Source organism: Platichthys flesus, chromosome 9 (assembly GCF_949316205.1).
Source record: "Platichthys flesus chromosome 9, fPlaFle2.1, whole genome shotgun sequence".
Classification (NCBI taxonomy): domain Eukaryota; kingdom Metazoa; phylum Chordata; class Actinopteri; order Pleuronectiformes; family Pleuronectidae; genus Platichthys; species Platichthys flesus.
Window position 1 is genome coordinate 20,285,807 of NC_084953.1, and position 22,910 is coordinate 20,308,716.

The following is a 22,910-nucleotide window of genomic DNA, read 5'->3' on the forward strand; positions in this document are numbered from 1 at the left end:
GTTCTTACATGTTTCAATATAGCTCATCATCGCAGCCAATTTGACATGAAATAGTAGGTGAACACAGGTATCGCTCATCACACCGATGAAGGTTCTGTTCTTTATAAATTGTCTTAATTATTTTTGATAAATGTTAACACATGGGTTAACCTGCCACTCCTTGTCAAATAGCTGCTGTGTAAAAGGTCTGTTGTAATGAAAGCAAATTGAACAGTCAAAAGATAATAACTGGGTAATCAGTTAAGTGGAAGAATGTAATAGTGGCAATCAACACAAGAACAGTGTATAATTATAATATAATACTGGTGACGCAGGCAGAGGAAGCATCAATATTTAATTTTTAAAAGAGGAACAGATGTTTCAGTCCAGCTGAACTGTGAGACAGGTCATCAATATGCAGCACAGCTTCATATACCTTGACGCTAGTGCCACTTAGTGGTGCTCAGAGGTACTGCAAGAGGTTAACACTATAAAATGTTCATTCAGATAAAAGCATTATTATTTACAGAAAGTAGTTGAGGTTAGAATAACCCGAACATTGTAATAGGAGGGAAAATCTTCATGTGTCGTATTCTTTCAAAATGTCATAGGGTTAGGCTTAGGAGCCCCAGGCTCTAACAGTGTGTGTCTCCTCCAGGTTCACCAGCTGGGTTGTGAGGCTGTGATGCTGCTGTTGGAGCTGAATCCTGACCAGAGCAACCTCATGTTTTGGGCTGTGGACCGCTGCTACACAGGCTCCCGCCGTGTGGCAGCCGGCTGCTTCAGGGCTATCGCTAATGTCTTTCACAACAGGTACCTCATATTAGCAGCATCAACTTGACAACATTTTTTGAATTTGTTGGTCTTTTTTGGAGCCACGTGGATATGTTTGATGTTTTTCTTTCAGGGATTACCAATTTGACACTGTGGTGCTGCTGAACCTGATTCTGTTCAAGGCGGCTGATTCTTCCAGGGACATCTATGAAGCAGCCATGCAGCTGTTACAGGTCAGAATTTCTGTCACATAAAAATAAATTGTTTATACATCTGCTCTACATAACACTGCTGTTTACAACTTTGTGTTCAATTTAGTTGTTGATTAAGTTTCAATTATTTATTTAACTAATAGATACTGGAACCCAAGCTCTTCCGCTACGCCCACAAATTGGAGATCCAACGAATAGATGGCATTTTGACCCCTCCCTCACCGCTGCCACACCTCTACTCTGTGTCTTACTACCAGCTGTCTGAGGAGCTTGCACGAACTTACCCAGAACTGACCCTCCCCATCTTCTCAGGTTTGCTACATTCCAACAATTTTTCAGCTGCTGTTTGAAAAGCAGGTTGCTGTAATGTAATTTGCCTGTGAAACCAGAGATTTGATTTTGTGTATATGAGCAAAGCAAAAAGATTTTTCAAATGCTTAACAGCAAATACAAGTGTAGCTGTGCCACGATTACATGTTTCTTCACCAAAGCCTCATTGCAGACTTGTTTCAAGAACCAACCAAACATTATTGTTTAGCTGCATAATATATGAGGTGGATATTTTATTTATTTTTCAAAGTGAGATTCAAACTTGAGTTTAATTGGCTCATATTTACTCACTACTCTGACATTATGAGGCCTCCATGCCAACACATCCAAACACTTCTGAACATCACTAATGTAATGTTGATCGATGGATGGCTCAATTAAATTGTATCTGTATATTGCTTAATCCCAACATGCTTTATCTCAAGGCACTTAACATAGTAAGGTCAAGACCGTACAATATTATCGAGAAACCCAACAGTTTCCTACAATGCAAAACCATTTAAACAATATACTGGCATTAGATCTGATGTACTCTGTAAAAAAAATTTGATGTAATGATACTGTTGTGATTAAAGGTAGAAAATAAAAACTTAAACAACATAAATTATTGTGTAAATGACTTGAATCAGCCTCAGTTACAAACTTTCTCCCGACTGTCCCCCCTGCAGAGGTGAGCCAGCGCATCCAGACAGCGCATCCTGGTGGTCGTCAAGTAATGCTGCATTACCTCCTGCCTTGGATGAACAATGTGGAGCTGGTCGACTTTAAACCAACTGTAAGGCGACCGGAGGAGTGTGGCAGTGTTGAGGAGGACGAGGACGTACACGAGCGGGAGGTCATGATGGTGAACAGCAGGCGCTGGCTCCATGGAGAGGGCTGGGGCTCGCCTCGTGCTACGACCATGGTGTTAAACAACCTCATGTTCATGACCGCTAAGGTGATGCTGCTAATTCACCATGTGAACATATTCAGATTATATGTGTAAGAGGGTTATATTAATGTTGATTGAGGAGAATTAACTGGTTTTTCTTTGACAGTACGGGGATGAGTTTGCTTGGTCGGAGATCGAGAACGTGTGGACCACATTAGCAGACAGTTGGCCAAAGAACCTCAAAATCATTCTGCACTTCCTCATCAGTATGTCAGGAGTCAACAGTGACCCAAGCCTTTTGCCCTATGTGAGTCACGGCCCATTGCTATCATGCAGCTCATCCACCACATCACCATGTGCAGCGTCTGCCATTTATTCCTCTTGTTTCTGAGGGTTTCATTTGTGTCCGCAGGTGAAACGAGTGGTGGTTTACTTAGGCAGAGATAAGACTATGCAGCTGCTGGAGGAGTTGATGTGTGAGCTTGACCTGACTGATCCTGTAAGCTCAGCTGTTACTCACATGGACAACCCGCCTTACTACCGCATCAGCTCCAGTTACAAGATCCCCTCAGTCACCTCAGGTTAATGAGCACGACTTATTCACTAGTTCACAGATTAAACCTGGCTGCCAATACTAAATAAAGTATTGTTGTTACACGATGGTCAAAGTTTTGTCTTTTTTCTCAGGAACAACTTCCAGCAGCAATACCATGGTGCCAGGAAATGATGTTCATCATGAAGGCAAGATTAAAGACTCGAACATGGAGGACAGGTACCAGATAAACCACAGCACAAAGCTTCTATTGTTATAATTTAATTCACATCCTCCCTGATAATATCTTTAATGGCTCTGAACTGACGGTAGGTGCTTAAACTGCTGCCCCAAGTGCAAACAATAAAATGTGAGACATCATGTCTTCAGCCAGTGCTCTAATGAAAGTAATCCTTAATGGTGCTAAATATTGACATTCTACAACATATTGCAGGCAGTTTATGGCAATGACCAAAATGTAGATTTAAATATATCTCTTCTCCTTTACAGTTTGTGCTTATTGACAAAAGAATGTCGATGTTGATGCTTTCCTTGACCTTGCCTCATAGCTATTTTGTTTTAGAATATATTGCAGAAATCTCAGTTTTAATAAGTAACAGTTTAATTTGGGTAGTGCCACTTAACAGGCACTTGACATAATAAGGTCAAGACCTTACAAATTATACAGAACTCAATAGTTCCTACAGCAAGCAAACATTGGTATTTGTGTCTTTATTTCTCGTACGCTTAAAGTAAAACTTGAAATGCCTGATTGAATTTTTATTGGATTTAGCATTAATTAAGATAAAGAATTACGTTTTAGAGCTCTATTTTGGAAACATCTTAGGGAGACTGATATCTAGGAGCTGAGATACATATAAATTGAAAATGCTGATGCAATATAACTTAAAATAAGTTTACTGTGGGCAAAATACCTACTGCTGGCAAAATCCTTTTAAATCAACTCTGTCTGTTCTGCAGTTACACCCACCTGGACATCTACAGTGGTCTGAACAGCAACCTGAACCGTCAGCACCACCGTCTGGAGTCTCGTTACAGCAGCAGTTCTGGAGGCTCCTATGAAGAGGAGAAGAGTAAGAACAAACTCTTTAGCCCTCTTGTCTCCCACTTACATTTACAGTACACTACTGATCATCTTTCTTATCCCTTCTCCAGGTGACTCCATGCCACTTTACGCTAACTGGCGTTTGAAAGTGATGGATCACAACCGGCCAGAGCCCCTCCCCTTCCCTCCAACAGGAGGCTGCTGGTCTCCGCTAGTGGACTATTTGCCAGAGACCAATGCCCCTGGTGTACCTCTCCACAGGTACACCAAAAACCCACCACGGCTAACCCCCTCTCTATTATAGTGTTGTGTTCTTTGTCTAAGTCAAGCCTTGTTTTCTGTTTTTACAGATGTAACATTGCTGTCATCCTACTGACAGACCTCATTGTGGACCATGGGGTCAAAGTGGAGTGGAGTGCCTACCTGCCCCTGTTGTTACATGCAATTTTTATAGGTTAGTTACTTCCTGAATATTATAACAGCACAGTATATAGTGTATGACTGAGTTCAAATGATTTTCCAAGCTTTCATAAAAGCTCCCCCTGCTAAAATCACCTGATCTAATCTCTTCTGGTCTTCTATCTTTTCTCCCAGGGTTTGATCACCAGCACCCAGAGGTCTACGAGCACTGTAAACGTCTACTTCTTCACCTGCTCGTGGTCCAGGGAGCAAATAGCAACGTTCAGTCTGTAGCTATGGTGCTCCTACGCAACAGAGACTACAACGATCCTAGGGTCCTGACTGTGAAGCCAGTCGCTCCAGAGTTCAACCTAACCGGTCAGTTCTGCTGCTAAGCCTAGAAAAGACAGCGTTTTCTCTATACGTAGTAAAAGAACTGTCAATTAATTTAAGGAATTTGAACTGAAGCCCTTCCAGCTGGAGGGAAAGTAACAGAAACAAGACAAATGCTCATCTTTCTTGTTGTCAAAGTCGGTCACTGGCTGGAAGCTGTGATCAAGTCCCAAAGAAGCAGGGTTCTCTGTCCATGAATATAACAGTTTTATCTTTATTATAATGGCAAAAGAACAGCATCATAATTAAACACTACATGAATGTGTTCCTAAAATATAGAGATTCTTAAAGATGGTGGTGATATTATATCATGAAGACGAGAGATGTGTACCATGCAGCTCAATGTGAATTTTTTTTGTTTATGTAGGAGTGCAAGACTTATTGCCAGATGGTCAGCCATCACCTATGACGGACTCTGGCCTCAGCTCCAGCTCCACATCTTCCAGCATAAGTGTCGGGGCAGGGGGCACTGCTCTGTCCCACCTCTCCCCTTCACTCCTCAGTGAGGTGGATGCCACTGCTGAACAGGACGAGAAGGCCAAAGCTCTCATTGAGTTCATTACATCAAGGTTAGTTTCAGTGAAAGAAAATCACAGACAAATAACTTTGGATTTAAGCTGGTTACAACTTGTATCACTGCTTCTAACTTAGTCTGATGTCTTATCTAACATGAATCGGTATTAACCATTGAGATGCAGCAGGTTACTCATTATGTTCAATTACTGTATTTGCTTTCATGCTTCCAGCAGTGTCTGAGAGGATTGGGTATCTTAATTTTTGCATGGTTTTGATTTTTGGGTTGGCGTGACTGCCTTTTTCCCCCTGGTTTGATAACATTTAAATACTTAGATACCGAATAATGTGATGCTTTATGGAGTAAATCCTTTAGCTGTAACAGGTCACATTTCCTGATTTGTGTTTGCTCTTGCCTTGTAGAAAGAAGGGTCCCCTCTGGAACCATGAGGATGTATCACCCAAGAACCCCAACATAAAGAGCGCTGACCAGCTGAGTGTCTTTGTGCGACACGTCGTGACCGTCTTCAAACATTCCCCATTAGGTCTGGTGGCTCATTGTCTGATTCTGTTTATTTCAGCTTGGGTCACAGGTATAAAGCGGAAAGCTTCAACATATTCATCCGTCTGTGTGTGTGCATCTCTTCAGGTTTCCAGCTGGATTCATTGCTGAGTGAAGTGGCTCTACAAACTGCTCTGTCTTGTCCTTCTCGCCACTACGCTGGACGCTCATTCCAGATTTTCAGGGCACTCAAACAACCTCTGACTCCTGCCACGCTGTCTGACATTCTGTCTCGACTGGTAGAGACCGTGGGGGACCCAGGAGAGGAGGCTCAGGTCAGACAAATAGTTTTAGAATATGCAACATTAAACAACACTGGTCAATGTATTTTGTTAATTTAGAAGTTTGGGAAATAAAATATTTAGTTGCCACTAAAATCCCCCTTATCTAGTTCCATGCAGTTTCATCCTAATATGAAACCGTGTTTCAAATTTGGTTTTTGTACTTGAAAAGGTTTACAGTAGACAGGCTGTCCATGGCTGCAGATATTTTAGAGGGAATAAAAACTGAGAAGCTCAAAGGAGTCATCTGTTTGTTTCTTATTGAAAAGCTGACTTCTGGTGTGTTTTGTCCTTTAGGGCTTTGTCATTGAACTTCTCCTGACACTGGAGTCAGGCATCGACACATTAGCAGACACAGTCAAAAACTATGACCTCCTCACTGCCTTAGCTCAGTAAGTCCTTCTCTTCATACCCTCACTAATTACTCCACTATATCATCCCTACTGTCATTTACAAGCTTTTTTTTATACAAACAGAACTTCTCCGCGTGATCTGTTGTTGGGGGCCAAGCTTGCTTCCAACAGGAAAAGCACAGGCCAACTGAACTTGAACAGCGGCGGCCTGTTCCATTATGTCCACAACCGTAGCAACTCTCTGCGAGCGAGCCAGGTGGGTGAACGAAAAGGAGACAGACGCAGGAGTAACACACTAGACGTAGCTGACCGACTTGGTGGCAGCCATGGAAACCTGGCCCGAACGCGGAGCTTATCATCACTCGGCGGAGGAGGGGGTCCAGGTGGGGAAGCCATCCCCCCCGTGGACCCTTCGAGCTTGATGGCCACTGTGTTCTGGATCGCCGCCTCGCTGCTGGAGTCGGACTATGAGTTTGAGTACCTGCTGGCCCTGCGGCTGCTGAACAAGCTTCTGGGCCAGCTGCCTCTGGATCGTGCAGACAGCCGGGAACGTCTGGAGAAGGTCCAGGCTAAGTTGAAGTGGTACAGCTTTCCTGGTCTGCTGCAGCTCTTCCTGAAGGGCTTCACCTCTGCTTCTACTCAGGAGCTCACCATCCACCTGCTCAGCAAACTCATCAGTGTCTCCAGACACACGCTGATAGACCCTTCACAAGTGGCAGGTACGTGCTAAGGAATGTGTCCACTGCTGATTTGGTTATGGATTTGTTTTTGTGTTTTCTTTACAGCTTGTCTTTATTTTGTTTAAATGTTAATATTAATCATGCAAAACAATGACAACTCATTTGTTTTCTTTTATTCTTTCGACATGGCATAATAAAAATAATACGGATACATTCACATCCAAACCTTTCTTTTCTGGGTTGAGATTATTGTTTTTCTGTCATCAATTGTTTAAAAACTGCAAAGGATTTACTGTCAGATTTCATTTCTAACAATATGAATCTTGATGCTCTCTGACATATTTGCAGGTTTTCCTCTGAACATCCTGTGCCTCCTCCCGCACCTCATCCAGCACTTTGACAGTCCGACTCCTTTCTGTAAGGAGACGGCTGATAAAATAGCAAAGGTTTGCGCCGAAGAGAAGTCGGCCACCCTCTCTAATCTTGCCCACATGATGAGCCTGTACAGCACACACAGCTACTCCCGCGACTGCACCAACTGGATCAATGTGGTGTGTCGCTACCTCCACGATGCCTTTGCTGATATAACATTGAACCTGGTCACTTACTTGGCTGAGGTATGTAAGATCAAGATAAAAGATACCGCTCTTAGGGAGGTAAGATGCAACCAGTAATGTGCCCATCTTTATCTCTCAGCTGCTGGAAAAGGGACTTCCCAGCATGCAGCAGTCCTTGTTGCAGATCATTTACAGCCTGCTGAGTCATATTGATCTATCAGCCGCTCCTGTCAAACAGTTCAACCTGGAGATCATGAAGATCATTGGCAAATACGTTCAGGTGAGCCTTGACCACTCTTCCATCTAATCCAGTGTCACACCAACTTATTTTCTCAGTAACTTAATATGTAAATTGGGGCACTTTCACGCCAGCCACCCTTCTGAGAAAACTCATCTCGGCCGCTTGTACCCGCGATCTCGTCCTTTTGGTCATCACCCAGCCCTCATGACCATAGGTGAGGATAGGAACGAAGATCGACCGGTAGATAGAGAGCTTTGCCTTGCGGCTCAGCTCTCTTTTCGTTACAACGGTGCGGTAAAGCGAACGCTTTACCGCGTCTCCCTTAGGGATAGGGTGAGAAGCTCAGTCATCCGTGAGGAACTCGGATTAGAGCCGCTGCTCCTTTACTTAGAAAGGAGTCAGCTGAGGTGGTTCGGGCATCTGGTAAGGATGCCCACTGGGCGCCTCCCTTGGGAGGTTTTTCAGGCACGTCCAATGGGGAGGAGACCTCGGGGAAGACCCAGGACTAGGTGGAGAGATTATATCTCAACACTGGCCTGGGAACGCCTCGGGATCCCCCCGTCAGAGCTGGTCAATGTGGCCCGGGAAAGGGAAGTCTGGGGCCCCCTGCTTGAGCTGCTCCCCCCGCGACCCGACCCCGGATAAGCGGATGACGATGAGGGCACTTTCATATCTACCTTGTTTTGTCTGGACTTGTGCCTGGGATCGAAATTTAGATTGACTACAAGAGATGATCTCGTCCCATGGTTTGGTTCTTTTGCAGTGTGAAAACATTTTAATAGTTCTGACTTTCAGACCTATCCAAGGAAGTTGAGACATAATTAAAAGACTACTTTTTTCTATGCACTGCCCTGATTTCTATAACTGAATTGACACGCTGACATCTGACTCATGCTTGTTTACAAACCAATCAATGTCAAGAATATGTTGACATAAACCAAAGCAAGAATCCTAACTTTAATATTGACTGTGCCCTTTGCACATCAAACTAAAAACACTTTCCTGTCCTGTTAGTTGCGAAACACTTGTGAACACCAACCTAAATCTGACTTATCAAATGAATCAAAACCTTCTGCATCAAGACATTTTACAGAAAGATCTGTATGTAAGGTTATGATATAATTGACAGTGTATTTAAATTTCAAGTACAGGTTTTTCATTCATTTTAACTAATAGAACATAATATAATAATAATAATAGAACCAAACTCAGAGTCCCTGCAGTGGAGGTTGAGAACTTTAGTCATTCACCACTTGGGGGCAGTTTGCCTTATGCATGTTTACCGGACAAAGCCTATAGCCTGATGTATGTCAGAACTGGGATGGTCTGGTCTATAAATAGAAACACAATTTAGAAGAAGAAAGAAACCCATGTCTTATAGGTTCTTTAATGCAGCCTCTGCTCTTTATGGAAGCCTTTTACCAGCCCTGAACCAGGCCACTATATGCTTCTCCCTCACAACTGCCTGTGACAGCTGTTATACCATTATTGTTAATGCCTAAGGCCAATTGTTTACTGGCTTACTTTCTGTGTTGCATTGTGTAGAAGGCATTGTATTTGTGCATATTCTGTGTTCCATTGCATGCGCACTGAGTCTTATTTGTTAGGAGGCTTTTTAAGCTATGACAGGATGTTGACCATACATCGTAAAAAACAGCATGAAAGACACATATTTCTAGAGTCTGAGGCTTTAGTTGCTGTGAGAAGGAGATAATTTGTTTGTCTGAGGGCAGATATGTCCATTCAGATGTTCTACAGAAACGCCTACACAGCCCGATATCTCACAATGGACTAATTATTTCTGTTTTGTTTCTTTACAGAGCCCACATTGGAAGGAGGCCCAAAACATATTGAAGTTGGTGGTGTCTCGCTCAGCCAGCCTTGTTGTCCCAGATGATGTGCAGCGCTCTTACAGCACAGAATCCTGTGGCTCTCCAGAGATTGCTTTCACGCGTATATTCAACAACTCCTCCAAGGAGCTGCCTGGCAAGACTCTCGACTTCCACTTTGACATCTCAGAGGTCAGTTTGTGGCTCTTTGTCTGCTCTCACGCAACAGTGTCTCATTGTTTTCACTTAAAGCATATTGTTTTTAATAATGTTTTGTTAACTGGTGTTCTCTGTCTTGATAGACCCCAATCATAGGGCATAAATATGGTGATCAGCGTACCGCAGCAGGCCGAAACGGAAAGCCACAGGTGATTGCTGTGACTAGGAGCACTTCCTCCACATCTTCCGGCTCCAACTCCAACGGTCTTGTGCCGGTCAGCTGGAAAAGGCCTCAGCTCTCCCAGGTACCTATTCAAACAGACACCTGACACAACACTGTACTAACTCAAACCAGAAGATAGGAGGCAGAACTCACTCAAGGTCAAGTTTCACGAGATCCAGCTCGGCTCCAACTAGATGGCTGATATTTGGATCTGTTGCAAAAATAACCAATACAGCCAGCTTAACTAGCTCTCTTAACTTGGTCGATCTCAAACAGAGTGACAATCTGAACAACATACTGAGCTATCAGAATACAAATGAATTATTTTTTCCTTTTATCACCTGGCGCATTGTAGTTTGTGCCAAGCATAAAAACACACGGATTTAAAGATACTACTCTTCCAAAATAGTACATTATGGTTTTTAATATTCTAATTTATCAAGAAGATGAATATAAGTATCTGCTACTCTTTATTTTTTCATGGACCACAGGCAGTTAGACAGGTGAACCATACAGTTATATATATTATTTTGTCCAGTGTGCAAACAAAAGCCGTAAGTGCGCTCAATCCTTAAAATGTGATCCAAATGTCTTTATCTATTTATTTATCATTTTTATTTATTCTCTGACACTTTCACTATGTTATACTTGTGGACTTTGTGGTGTTGGACTTTAATGCTTTGCACAAAGTAGAGTGCGTCTCAGATGTACAGCCAGTCGAACACTCTGAGACATTTATTTCTTGATGTCATCTTGTGTATCTTTTCTCGTTGCAGAGACGAACCAGAGAGAGGCTGATGAATGTCCTGTCTTTATGTGGCCCGGAGTCTGGCATTCCCAAAAATCCATCTGTAAGACTCCTCTCCTACTCTAAAGCGTCAGACAAGGTCTCTGTAAATTCACTGTTCAGAATACTCCTGCATGTGGTGTGTTCCTGTGTTTTCTTCGTGTGGTTGTTCATTTGGATTTAGATGTTTGTTTAGACAGGCTTTTTTATAAAAAATATAACAATTTTATTTTAGTATTTGACGACAGAGACTTACGTTTCCTTCCTTCCTGTGCAGGTGGTGTTCTCTTCGAATGAGGATCTGGACTCCGCTGACCAGCAGACCAGTCTCATACCCACAGTGGAGGAGGTGGTCCGAGAGGAGGACTTGCAGGGAGAGGATACAGGCAGTGAGCAGCAGTTTGGGGTCTTCAAGGACTTTGACTTCTTAGATGTGGAGCTGGAGGATGCCGAGGTGAGAATTTTCAATAGATTTCACTCACAAAAAACAAGGCTGCAGCCACAGGCCTGGAAAGTTGATAACTGTAGCTAAGTTGTGATTATCTGGTTATGAATAGGAATAAAGTGAAGCAATTTAAGGAAATATTAAGGAGCCAATAGTGGGTGGATAGTATAAATGCTTATTTTATCCCATAAGACAAGACATAAGGCGCCAAATAAATATTTAAGCTTAAACCTTAGTGTTGTTTGAAAACAACCCTGTAAAGTTTTCTGTAGAGCTGACAGAATTGCCAACTTTTACAAAAGCTTTAATTTATCTGCGTTTAACTGCGACATTTGGCTTTCATTGTAAATCTTTTCCTAAAGTTGATGAACATTTTATTTTTTACAAACCATCAAACATGACTTGTCGAGATCCCCCTTTTCTTTATCCTGCTCTTCAAACATGGCTCTCACCAACTGAGCATCATAAAACACGTCACAAGTCTCATCTGGTTCTAATGGGAGAAGCAAGCAAATGTTGCATCGGGTCTAAATGGCTAAATTATCGAACAAAAGATTCATTTTCCAATCGACTTGCACACTCAGTTGTCACTCTTCATCACTTCTCTCTACCATATTAGATGAAATCTTATTCCAGTTTAACAACATGTGTGTCTTGTTTGTCTAACTTGTGTCCTGTTGTGTAACTGTCATTGGTCCACTAACACACTTATTCCTTCTCTTCTCTTGCCACAAGGAGTTACAGGTAAGTCTGAGAGCCGAAGAGCTTCTTAGAGGCACAGTTCTCTGCAGTGTCCTGGTGTCTCTGTGTTGTCACAGATTAAGTGCTGTAGTCCTGCTTGATTTGAAATCACTGTGGCTGTGAACCCCTTTTACTTTTATAGTTTTAGAACATTGCATCATATACCATCCCAATATGTGGAGAAACCGCATCTCACCCACTCTCATGCATTTATATCATAGACTGTGTATAAAGATGGATAACATGACCGCTCCCCAAAAGTGAAGCCAAACGTCTTGATCGCCACCTGGTTGTTCTTTATTTTTGGTCAATAGACCCACCTGTTTAGGCATTTTTATAGTTTGTTTCTTTAATCAGTTTTATTTTTATTGCATTACTGAGAATGATCTGGCTTTTATATGACTTGATCTTTGCACTTATTTTATTTTGTGAAGCTCCTTGTACCTCTAGTTTGAAAGGGGCTATGGAAATAAACTTTATTATTTATTATTAATTAGATGGCAGTTCTCCTATCTGGGGTAGTTTGTCTTCATTTGTGGATATTAGGAGGAAGTGAAGATGTCATCGCCTTTATATACAGTCTATTCAATATTTTTCCAAGTCGTGGAATTTTCTTTGTGTTTTTTGCTTTGTTTCCTTGTTCAGCTAAATCTGTCGTGAATCCTGCTGGTGTGTACACTGTCTTACTTTGCTCTTGTCCTGATTGTCCTGCAGGGGGAGAGCATGGACAACTTCAACTGGGGGGTGCGTCGTCGCTCCCTGGAGAGCATGGACAAAGGGGACACGCCGACTTTGCAGGAGTGCCAGTTTGCGGGCAGCACGCCGAGCCTCAACCTCACCAACCATGAAGACACAGATGAATCGTCTGAGGAGGAGGTACTGAGTGCTAGCCAGATTCTCACCCGCTCTGGCCTTGTAAGTCTTACTCTAATCAGGGCCCCCCCAAAAAATAAACCCAACCCACCATGCCCCCCACACAGCCCGCTGGCATGGTGTGCGTGTGTATGTGAGCTGGACCTGCTGCTGTCGTGGACAGAGGCTAGATGCTTGCTTCTTCGCTGGTGGTAGATGCCTCCCTCAAACCTTAGCCTAGCCCCTTCACCTCTGAGTAATGCGACTGCTCTGTCTTACTTTTTTTTTTTTTTTTTTTACTAAAGGTAAGTACAGTGTAGGAAAAACAATTAAAAGTTCACTTCACATATGATACAAGCTAAATCATTGATAATTTGTAGTTTTTGTTAAAATATATTTCTAAATTAATGGTACAGTTCCAATTTGAATATTTTTCAAGTATTAAATAAAACGTGTTAGAATTCAGATTAACAGCATCTTCTTTTTTGCATTTTCTAACTCATTGGCTGCCTCTCTCTCATTCTCCTTTGCTTTCTTGCGCTTTACCTTAAGATCTTATCCAGAGCTGCTAATAATAACAATGACATTAATTGAAATTGCGTTCCTTCAATCTAATGGAGATATTTTCTTTCTCTCTTCTTCTGACTTTCTTGGTCTTGGTAGTGCATGGTGAGAGAATGAGCTTTTGCCTCTATTGGACATTTGCCCCCAAAATGTTTCTTGTTATTATAATGAAATGTGAGAAACCTCAGCATGCAACATTTATGTGTCATTTAAAGACAATTTAGTAAGTAGTGTAATATATAAACAATAAGAAATATCATTGATGTTGGCATGATCTTACTTTTTGCCTGAAGCTATTTTAAAGTCCTGAATTAATTGAATGGAAAACTAAAATGACTAAACTTGCTCTGCTTGATACAGAAACATGGATAATGTAGTTTTTTTGGTGTTTAACTCATTAAAAAGTGGCAAAAATCATACTGTTAAAACACCGAACCTGGAAACAGTGTATATTACTTATAGTTAATTCAGTTTTCCACCAGTTCCACAGATATACTAGCATATTCTGAACAAATTTGGAAGCTGTCTCTAAACAAATTATCAGCTCTAGCATATTTAATTGAGTACAATTAATATTAGGAGTTAAATGTGTCCCAACATATTCCCACTGCACATCAGAGAATGTGATACCAACAGGAAGGTCTAATGGAGTCTAAAAGTTAATTTATGCTGCCGTTATTTACGAAAGGAGATCCCTTCGCTAAAAAAGATTTAACCAGGACTGCCCACATTCGTCCGTGCTTCATTTACTTTGACATGGTTGTTAAGCAAACCTGTTTCTGTCAACAACAAACATGGCGACAGTGGAAGTGACAAAATCAGCTGCATTCTATCGGGTTAATACTGTGTCTCAGAAGTGCAGCTAATCGCTCCTTATGTATTTCCTCAGCTCAACAGTGATTCTGCCACAGACGACACCGCCTCCAACAACGTGGACTCTCTACTGCAGTCTCAAGAATCGTCCAGCAGTGCCCAGGAGGCCACTGTCCCTTCCTCTCTACCCTCCCTCCCCCGACTGGATAGCGCCCTTTTGGAGATGGCCCAGTCAGACAGCGCCAGCAGCCAGCTGCCTGAGGTGCGATCAATTGGGCGCAGCAATAATCTGTGGTGCTCGGGTTCTTTCTAGCTTGTGTTTCACCCTTCTGTTAGGCCTTTATCTGCTTTGCTGTACTTCATTTGCTTGTCTGTCTTTGAGACAGAGGATCAGCAGGGAGTTTCTGATGGGGTAAAACTGCTGGTACTCTAATTGTGCATTAATTGCATTCAATCGCTGCTTCTTACTCCTTCTACCATTGCTTGCTTTTTTGCTCTGCTCTGGGCGTGGGTGCTGAGGTGTGCTAGCTCTTGCCCCCTTCAAAGCTACACTATGTTTTGGGGCTTGCTTGTTCGATTCGGGAGAGATGAAATCTATAGCTCACCTCAGGTCAGCTGTTACTGCTCCCCTTTAATAACACAACAACTGACTATTCCAACTAAATCCACCATGTAAAACTCCACCAGCTCCTTTATCTTCGGCAGACACGTGTGAGTATGAGTCCATTACACGGGGGATGTTCACTTCCATTGCAGTAACTGTAAACCAGACCTGGTGTTAACCTGGTGTCAGACCTGGGTGATCCATTCACAAGTGGTCAGTGCTAAGTATGTCTGAACGTTCCTAAATGTGTCCTAATAGCCGATCGCACAAACCACACCACAGGTAGCCTGGGACACATGTGGCCACGTTCTTTTCACTGTGTGATCCCAAATGCATCCTGGGCCACATATGAAGAAAAGCCTATTCAGCAAAGATCTTGTGATCATGTGTAATGTCTGTATTTATATAGCAGATTCACTACAGGTCTTTACAGAACAGTTTTGACATTTACTCAGTGCATCCATGTGCAGCACTTTCTCCATCACACATCACTCACACTTTATCAGCACAACCATCAAGATCAATTTGGGGTGAAATATCTTGGCCTAGGACACTTTGGCACCCAGAAAGGGGGAGACTGGGATTGAACCGCCGACCCTCTGGTTAGAGGATGACCCACTCTATCTCAAGAGGTGATGTGTGTTCATGTGCCGATTTGTTTGTATCCACTCCCACAATTTCAACACTGGCCAACATGAAATTACACAAAAATTGGTTTTCAATTCAGGATGCATTTTAAAAGCAGGTGTGAACAGACATACTTAATGCTGCCCTCTTGTGATCGGATATCTCAGAACAAATGTTAACACCAGGTCTGAGCGGGGCTCCTATGGTGTTCGAGCCAATGAGGCTCCTTTAATCTGTAACCATATTAACAAGCCATGGTTTTTTTTGTGATAAACGGCTTTGCTATCTACTGCTACTGACATTTATTACTGACTCAGTACTAACAATGGTGAGTATTATTTACATTTGAGTGCACAGTTTAGGAATTGCAGTGTTTAGATAATATTTCCGACCTTCAAATATAGGAATAGTATTTGCGCATACATATATTTATATATTGGTGTTTCTACCCCTTAAATGACAGTTCTCTACACACAGAACTGAATGTAACTTTCTAGGAAGTCCATGTGGTCAGTGGGCTCAATGTTATTCCAAGGGCATCTCCCCCATCACAGCCCTGGCTCTTAGTGTAATGAGCCCCAGATAAAACCATCAATACTCTTGCTCATTCCCTTCAGGATGGCAACGACTACTTCTAAAAGCTTTCTGTAATATAGCTGCTGTCTATGTGATGTACTGGCTGACTGCCACACGCTGCTTTCCTAATGCATTAGACTTTTAGATAAAAAAAAAAACAAGACAGAGAAAAACCAAGTGCTCTTAAATATAACCCCTCCTCGGTGACGTCTCCCAGCACATCCTCTCTGCCGGGTGCTTGCTTTACATCACCGTGGACTGTTTACAAATATAATTTATTTGGAGTTTCCCATGTCTGAGTCAGACGATTGGATTTTTTTTTTTTTTTAACGTGGCCTCTATTAGTGTGTGCACAACCTTTTTGAGTGATGTGTGGTGAATTTGTTGTGTCACGAAATACAGTCCATCCTTAATGGGTAGTGAAAGAGTGACAGTCAATAATTCAATCCAGTCAGATGCGATGTGTGTCGGAGCGTTTCATTCATCGGCTGCCTCTGTCAGTGTCAATTTGCCACGATGCACTGAGGTCAGGTGTTTCACTGATAGATTGATATTGGTTCCTGTTAATCGATTCTTTTTCTTTAATTTCTCTTGAGAGATGTTAGCTTAAAGAGTGACATAAATAGACGAGGATGAGAACATTTTAAAAATGTGGACTTTAAAGTGCCTCATGTATAGTATAGATTCATTGAAACTGATTTATATTCCAAAGTATAGGCTGTAACAGTGTTAATTCAGGCTATATAAAGGTTAAACTATGAATCTATGTTGTATTTATATGTGATCTCACCTGTCAAGCTGCACCTGAGACCCCCCCCTTCTGGCTTTGTGTTACAGGACGCAGTCAGCATGACAGCAGCCGATGAGCTGAGCAGCAGTGTGAGCGAGGACACGGGGTTTTGCAGCGCACCACCCCTTCCCTCTGACCCACAAGAGCTTTGTGACCTCCGGGATACACACTATCCTCAGGACCCCCAGTATGCTCAGGACCCCCAAGAGACCCAGGACCCTCACGAGGACCTGGACCCAGCCCCCCCTCCCCTGCTGGTCATAGACACTCCACCGGGGTCCCTCTGTGAAGAGGACTCCCTGCCTCTGCCCATGCCACCAGAGACCAAGCCAGATCAAGATCCAGATCCAGACCCGGACAGCACCTGTGGCTCTATGTGGGAGGAAGATGTGACACAAGCCCTGAAGGAGCTGGACGAGCGCTGTGAGGAGGAGGAGGCCGACTACTCTGACATGTCCAGGTAATGGGGGCAGATTTTTATTTCTTACCACAAGTTTTGAGGATCTGGCAAAAGCTGAATGCATGCATGTCATATTAACTGTCCCCATCAGTGATCTGTGTTTTTATACTACCTCATATCAAACCGATAACCCCTAGTGTAGTGAGTTAAAACTTTTTGTAAATGTGATGACTTTCGGCCTAGTATCATATGATATGAGTTCAGGTTCATATTTTCTATTTTCAGTCATCTATGAGAATTTTAACTTTTTTTTACTTTACACACCTGAACTTTGAGCCAGAAAATTAATTAAGCTCATATCATGTTGGGTAATGTTTCACCAATCCCTCAAAAAGGGATTGAGAGCATCTCCATTAACTTAAATTGACAATACATCATTTTTATGAAATTCTATAATAAGCTTATTATGTATTGGAGAAAAGGTGCAGTAGGTCTAAATCAAACAGCTGATTCCACATTTTTAATGAGGGAGGAGGTGATTTCGCACTGCCAGTAACTGATTTCTGATTGGTTGATCACTTTGTATGTTCACCTTGTGATTCCTGGCAGTGTCTGAGGGAAAAATTAAAAAGTTCCCCAGGTCAGGACTTTACAACCTCTGCTAACTAACTCCCTGCATGAAACCCTCAGTGCAGTTGTCCACCAGATTAAACTATGTATCTAAATCAAACTATATGATTTAACATCATCATTTTCATGAAAAAGTTATATGTATGTACCAAGGAATTATTTAGGTATGGTTGTTTGTTAAGGCCCATGGATTCAAATATATTACTGCTCTAGCTATTGTGAGCTTCAGACTTTTAAAATGGTATGATGGGCAATTTTTCCCATGCATGGATCACTTGTGGGCTGGCACTATGGAGCTGGGCCATGGTGGGCTAGCACTAATCCACTTGGAAACATTTCATTTTTTCAAGGTGGGCCAATTCAAACTGGAGGACAGTTTCAAAGTCAGTTTTTTTTGCACCCAGCCAACATGAGGAAGAGATGCTAAACAAAGATACATGCAACTACGCACATGTACAGTCCCATTAGCATGCATCACTGTGCTCAAGGTCTGTCACTGAGCTGAGTCACACACATGATTGATGGGTAACTGTGTGATTGGAGTGTACTCTAAGTGATTGTCAAACAGCAGGCCACTGGGAAGTTCAGTTTTTTCTCTGTATGAGGCTTTGAGTGGGAGAAAGAAACACAAAAACAATTCGGCAGCGTTCAAACACTGTGAGGTCGGGAGCTGGCTCTGTTTGGCTGAAATGTGTGTATGTGTCAGTGTGTCGATGCCGAGCTTGTACACAGCTCTCTGCAGTCCTGTGTGGGATGGGAGTGCAGTGCAATAGTGCTGTTAGCAGCTGCAGCTCATTCGTGCTGCAGACACGGGGAGAGAGTGAGGGAAAGAGAAGCGATAGTTGGGGTTAGGATGAGGACAGAGACTGTGTCCGCTGCAGCGCTTGGCAGCGCAGGCTTTAGATATTTATATTCTGTCTGCTTCTTCAGATTGTTTGGTCCAACTGGCCTGTAAGTATCTGCTGGGCTTGTGTGTGTGTGTGCGTGGGGGAGAGAGAGAGAGAGAGATGTTTGCATGATGCTAAAATGCTATTAGCTCAAATGTTGTTATTGTGTGAGAGCACTGCAGTTGATTAGAGCTCTTAATATGCTGCAGCAAAATCAGCACTGAGGGAGCAGCGATACTGCGATGTGAGCTTGTTTACTTGCAGTCGGGGCAACGAGCATGTGTGTGTGTTTACATTTGTCCTTCAGTGAAGACTGAGGGGAGTGGGGAACATGTCGGACTGTAGCTTATTGGCCCTGCGTGTGTTTCAGTCAAGATGAAGGTGACGCAGACGGCTTCCCAGAGATTCAGGCCTCTCCGCCCCCTTCGCCCTTCCTCTCTGCCATCCTGGCAGCGTTCCAGCCTGTTGCCTATGACAATGAAGAGGAGGCCTGGCGTTGCCATGTGAACCAAATGTTGTCAGATACAGATGGCTCCTCTGCTGTTTACACATTCCACGTGTTCTCCAGACTTTTTGAGGTAAATGCCCACTTAAAGTTCTATCTGGTTATTTGGTTGCACTCTGGTTCACAAGCCACCATTTATTTCCCTTTTTCTACATTTCTACTTGTTTAATGCAGAGTATTCAGAGGAAATTTGGCTCCATCACACATTCATCTGTTCGCTTTCTTGGGGAGAGGCTCCAGCGAATGGGAAATCAGTTCCTCAGCTCCCTGGAAGTCATGACGTCTCGCTCCCAGTGTCCCACTGTGCTGCTGGATGCTGAGACGGTGAGGCTGTTCTGCATGGTCGTCTGTAATCATTTCATTAAAACTGATAAAAGCTATAATACGATCATGTTTTGTGAGTAACACTTACCTGTCGTTTTGCTAAAGCTGTGCTGCACGTTCTGCATATTCCTGAATGTGCGTGTCCTGCTGTCGATATTTTTGTGTCATGTACTGTGTATGCATCGGGCCATTGTTGTGGGTTAATGTATGTGTTGTCCTGTCCTGCTGTTGTAGCTCGTCTCTTGTGGACTGTTGGAGACTCTGAAGTTTAGTGTGCTGGAGTTGCAGGAACACCTGGACACCTACAACGCCAAGAGGGAAGCAGCAGAGCTCGTAAGTCTGCGCACATCTTCCACACTAACCACTTCTGCTTTTCCATTCTATTTGAATCTTTTCCCCCTAACATCCTCTGTGAGAATCACAAATTGCCACAACTACAGTTTTAGCTGCTGTGTCAGGATGTGCATGTGTGGGACTATAAGGAACTACCTCATAATGGCATCTCATCTCAAGAGATGAGCTTAGGAAGCATTTATCCATATGCCACTGCACTATGGAGGGCCAAGAGGATATAAAGACAAGTAGCTGATGCTGTACAAGATAAGCCCCTGTGTGTCTCATCAGCGGTACAGACATCAAATCAGTGTTAGGTATGAGTAGATTTAGCTGCCGTTAGTGTCTGCATCACTCGTGACATCCCCTGCTGAAGAGACAAAAATAACCCTCGGTGCTCCTAAATCAGTTACAGAGGGCCGGGCAGGATAAACTGTGAGGGATGGGAGGAACGGCGGATGGGGGGAGGGGAAAGAAGAGATGAGATTGGAGAGGGTTCTGGGATGCGGGGGTGCTAATTGAATGAGACGGCATTGGTCCCTGGAGGGCCAGATACTATCCTGTTCTCTGGAACAGGCCTTGTTTAATTCGCTAAGTACAACAATCATATTAAATCTCCTTCCAAACCAACCTTTATCATATACAAACACACATGAAGATGCATAGACCAGCTAGGAAATTCTGTATGTCCAAAGGAGAAATAAATTCCTCTCCTTTCCCTGATCTGTTTTTCTCCTCCACTTCCTGTCTTGTCTCTCACCTGTTCCTGTCCTCCTTCTCCTTCCTGTAGTGGCTGGATAACTGCAGGAAAACATTTGGGGACAAAGATGACCAACGACCAAATACTCATGCACAGGTAAGAATGACCAGTTTACTCCTTTCATGTGATTTTATTATTTGCGTTGATCAATACGGATTTCCGTAGGAAAATATTGCAACTAAATGATGAGTGACTTTTTTAACTAGTGAGGTGAGACTTTAAGTCTAACTGAAATTAAACTACAATCGAAGTTTTCGCTGCAGCATAATATAATGTGTAAATTGCTATCCCTGTTCGGCTTTGTGGGGAAAATAATAGAAACCAAACATCCTCTGTTTGATTTGTTGGAGTATAGTTCGATCTCCATTGACATAAAGCAGTGCCTGTTCTGTCTGTTTGGAAGGGGCAGTTTGTTTGGTCTGTGGTGATGCTGGTTGCAGTTTTGTTTCTGAAAGGTTAAAAGTGACCTGCAGTAATTGAGCCAGCAGACAGACCTTAGGAGTCTGTCCACTGAACCCTGAAGCTGCCGCTGCTGCACAAAGAGCTGCTCACCTGTTTATTCAAAGTTGAGTGAAGCTCCACTCAGTTTGAACTGAACGCTGAACCCCTAACTGGAGAATCAGTTGTCATTGACGTTGTCGTCCTTCAAAGTTTATTAATATTGAACGCATCATGTGTCCAAATCGCACCAAATTCAACACTGCAATTCCCTGGGCCTTTGAAAACACACGTGACAAGTGGGAAGCCGATTAGCTCAACAGTTTTGTAGATATGAGTTCCATAGACAAAAATTTATAGAATTAAGACATAGATAGATGGAGAACTTGTTTCCATGTAGCCAACCTCTGTAGACCATGTTTGCATTAAGCAAACATCAGCCTTCTCTCATGGGCAAACGGTCACATAGAATCAGGGCTAGAAAACAGGCACAGACTTTGAACAACACACAACGCCTTTCCTGCTATACTCTTCCTATAACAAACGATGAAGACGTCTCACTATGCACGTTAACTTGTTGAATGACCAAACAAAGACCGTTAGGATAATTAGATCATCAGCTTCAGTTCATTAAAAAGCATGATGTGAAGTTACGGCTCCTTTACTTTGTCTCTCAGCGGCTGTCAGTCACACACAGACAGAACAAGCGTCCCTCAGACCGCTGGGAGAAAAGAGGAACTTTTCTCATATTTGTTCTGACCTTTTGTCCTTCCTTTTAATTATATACAATAACTATTGAGTAACGTAAAAGAAGACAGGACATTGACATCATCTTTGGCTGCAAAAAGGGAGAAATGAAAATGATTTCAGTTGGACTTTAAAGGATTGTCTCGCAAGGTTTTTTGTCATTGTTATGCAGCACGTTTATATTTGTTTGCCTCAGATGCCATAGAGATAATTAAATTAGACAGAATGAAGAGAGATGAGAATTAAAACAGATTTTCCACTTGCACGTCACTTTCCGCAGTGTCTTGTAGCCTTTGCATGGTCTCTCACTCCCCATCCTAGACGTGTTGACACTGTCACTCAGCTTGAGCTCCCCGCACAGATCACAGCTGCCCTCTGTGTTTTCCTCAGGTTAAAAACTGATGTGCTCTTCTAGTCTCAAGGGCAACACTCTTTCTTCTCTGTTGCCTCTACTGTACCATGTCTCTTTCTCTCTCTCTCCCTCATCATACATGCTCAGTTTCTGCTAGTAGAAGGTTTCCGTTAGCACTGAAGTGAGCTCACATGTGAGTGTTTCAGTTCCCTGAGCGTTTCCAGACCTGTGTGAGAGGGAGGTGATAAACTGCTGCTCCTTGCCCGTCAGGTCACTGTGTCTCGGCTGCCATGTTACAGCTCACTAATTCTTGGTCTTTCTCCCCTTCTGTTTTGTTTGTTGATGTTTTGTGTGTGTGTCTGTCTGTCTGTCTGTCTGTGTGTGTGTGTGTGTGTGTGTGTGTGTGTGTGTGACCTGCTCACCTTCTTGCTTAGCAAATGGAAAATCTAGCAGTAAGTGGTTCTCATATTATAGACTCCATAATAATTCAGACGAAACACTGACCATCTCATCTCTCTGTACACACCTGTGCTGTTGACATCCACAGACAAGCACACTGCAATCATCCCCCATCTGTATCTGTCTCTGCTTTGGTCCGTCATGCAACCCAGCTCAACTCCCCCCATCATCCCAATCATAATTTTGTCCTCTATTGTAATACATGTTTTTTTCTGTTTCTAAAATTGGCCTTTTGGATAATCATTGTCTTACGTCTCTTTACTGCACTCTGATTCTCTCTGCTGACAGATGAAAATGTGTAAACTTGTATTCAGTGTAGAGT

At 42.8% G+C, this 22,910-nt stretch overlaps 1 protein-coding gene across 13 annotated transcripts in view; it reads left to right on the forward strand.

The window, feature by feature from the left end:
- The window catches only part of fryl (furry homolog, like), a 68,669-nt gene that overhangs the window by 41,140 nt on the left and 4,619 nt on the right, over nucleotides 1-22,910 (forward strand). For 6 of the 13 annotated variants that reach the window (XM_062394973.1, XM_062394963.1, XM_062394969.1 and 3 more), the window contains 30 exons: nucleotides 638-792; nucleotides 887-986; nucleotides 1,109-1,277; nucleotides 1,964-2,232; nucleotides 2,333-2,473; nucleotides 2,579-2,747; nucleotides 2,854-2,938; nucleotides 3,680-3,792; nucleotides 3,875-4,025; nucleotides 4,115-4,218; nucleotides 4,359-4,541; nucleotides 4,924-5,125; nucleotides 5,493-5,614; nucleotides 5,719-5,906; nucleotides 6,210-6,304; nucleotides 6,389-6,984; nucleotides 7,294-7,562; nucleotides 7,642-7,782; nucleotides 9,564-9,764; nucleotides 9,875-10,036; nucleotides 10,731-10,841; nucleotides 11,019-11,195; nucleotides 12,642-12,842; nucleotides 14,233-14,418; nucleotides 16,801-17,213; nucleotides 19,041-19,248; nucleotides 19,350-19,499; nucleotides 19,734-19,832; nucleotides 20,623-20,688; nucleotides 22,564-22,581. In XM_062394973.1, the coding sequence (XP_062250957.1) occupies nucleotides 638-792; nucleotides 887-986; nucleotides 1,109-1,277; nucleotides 1,964-2,232; nucleotides 2,333-2,473; nucleotides 2,579-2,747; nucleotides 2,854-2,938; nucleotides 3,680-3,792; nucleotides 3,875-4,025; nucleotides 4,115-4,218; nucleotides 4,359-4,541; nucleotides 4,924-5,125; nucleotides 5,493-5,614; nucleotides 5,719-5,906; nucleotides 6,210-6,304; nucleotides 6,389-6,984; nucleotides 7,294-7,562; nucleotides 7,642-7,782; nucleotides 9,564-9,764; nucleotides 9,875-10,036; nucleotides 10,731-10,841; nucleotides 11,019-11,195; nucleotides 12,642-12,842; nucleotides 14,233-14,418; nucleotides 16,801-17,213; nucleotides 19,041-19,248; nucleotides 19,350-19,499; nucleotides 19,734-19,832; nucleotides 20,623-20,688; nucleotides 22,564-22,581 (5,244 nt within the window). The remainder of the gene's footprint in view (nucleotides 1-637; nucleotides 793-886; nucleotides 987-1,108; nucleotides 1,278-1,963; nucleotides 2,233-2,332; nucleotides 2,474-2,578; nucleotides 2,748-2,853; nucleotides 2,939-3,679; nucleotides 3,793-3,874; nucleotides 4,026-4,114; nucleotides 4,219-4,358; nucleotides 4,542-4,923; nucleotides 5,126-5,492; nucleotides 5,615-5,718; nucleotides 5,907-6,209; nucleotides 6,305-6,388; nucleotides 6,985-7,293; nucleotides 7,563-7,641; nucleotides 7,783-9,563; nucleotides 9,765-9,874; nucleotides 10,037-10,730; nucleotides 10,842-11,018; nucleotides 11,196-12,641; nucleotides 12,843-14,232; nucleotides 14,419-16,800; nucleotides 17,214-19,040; nucleotides 19,249-19,349; nucleotides 19,500-19,733; nucleotides 19,833-20,622; nucleotides 20,689-22,563; nucleotides 22,582-22,910) is intronic. The other 7 variants (XM_062394965.1, XM_062394976.1, XM_062394970.1 and 4 more) reach the window with 4 other exon arrangements.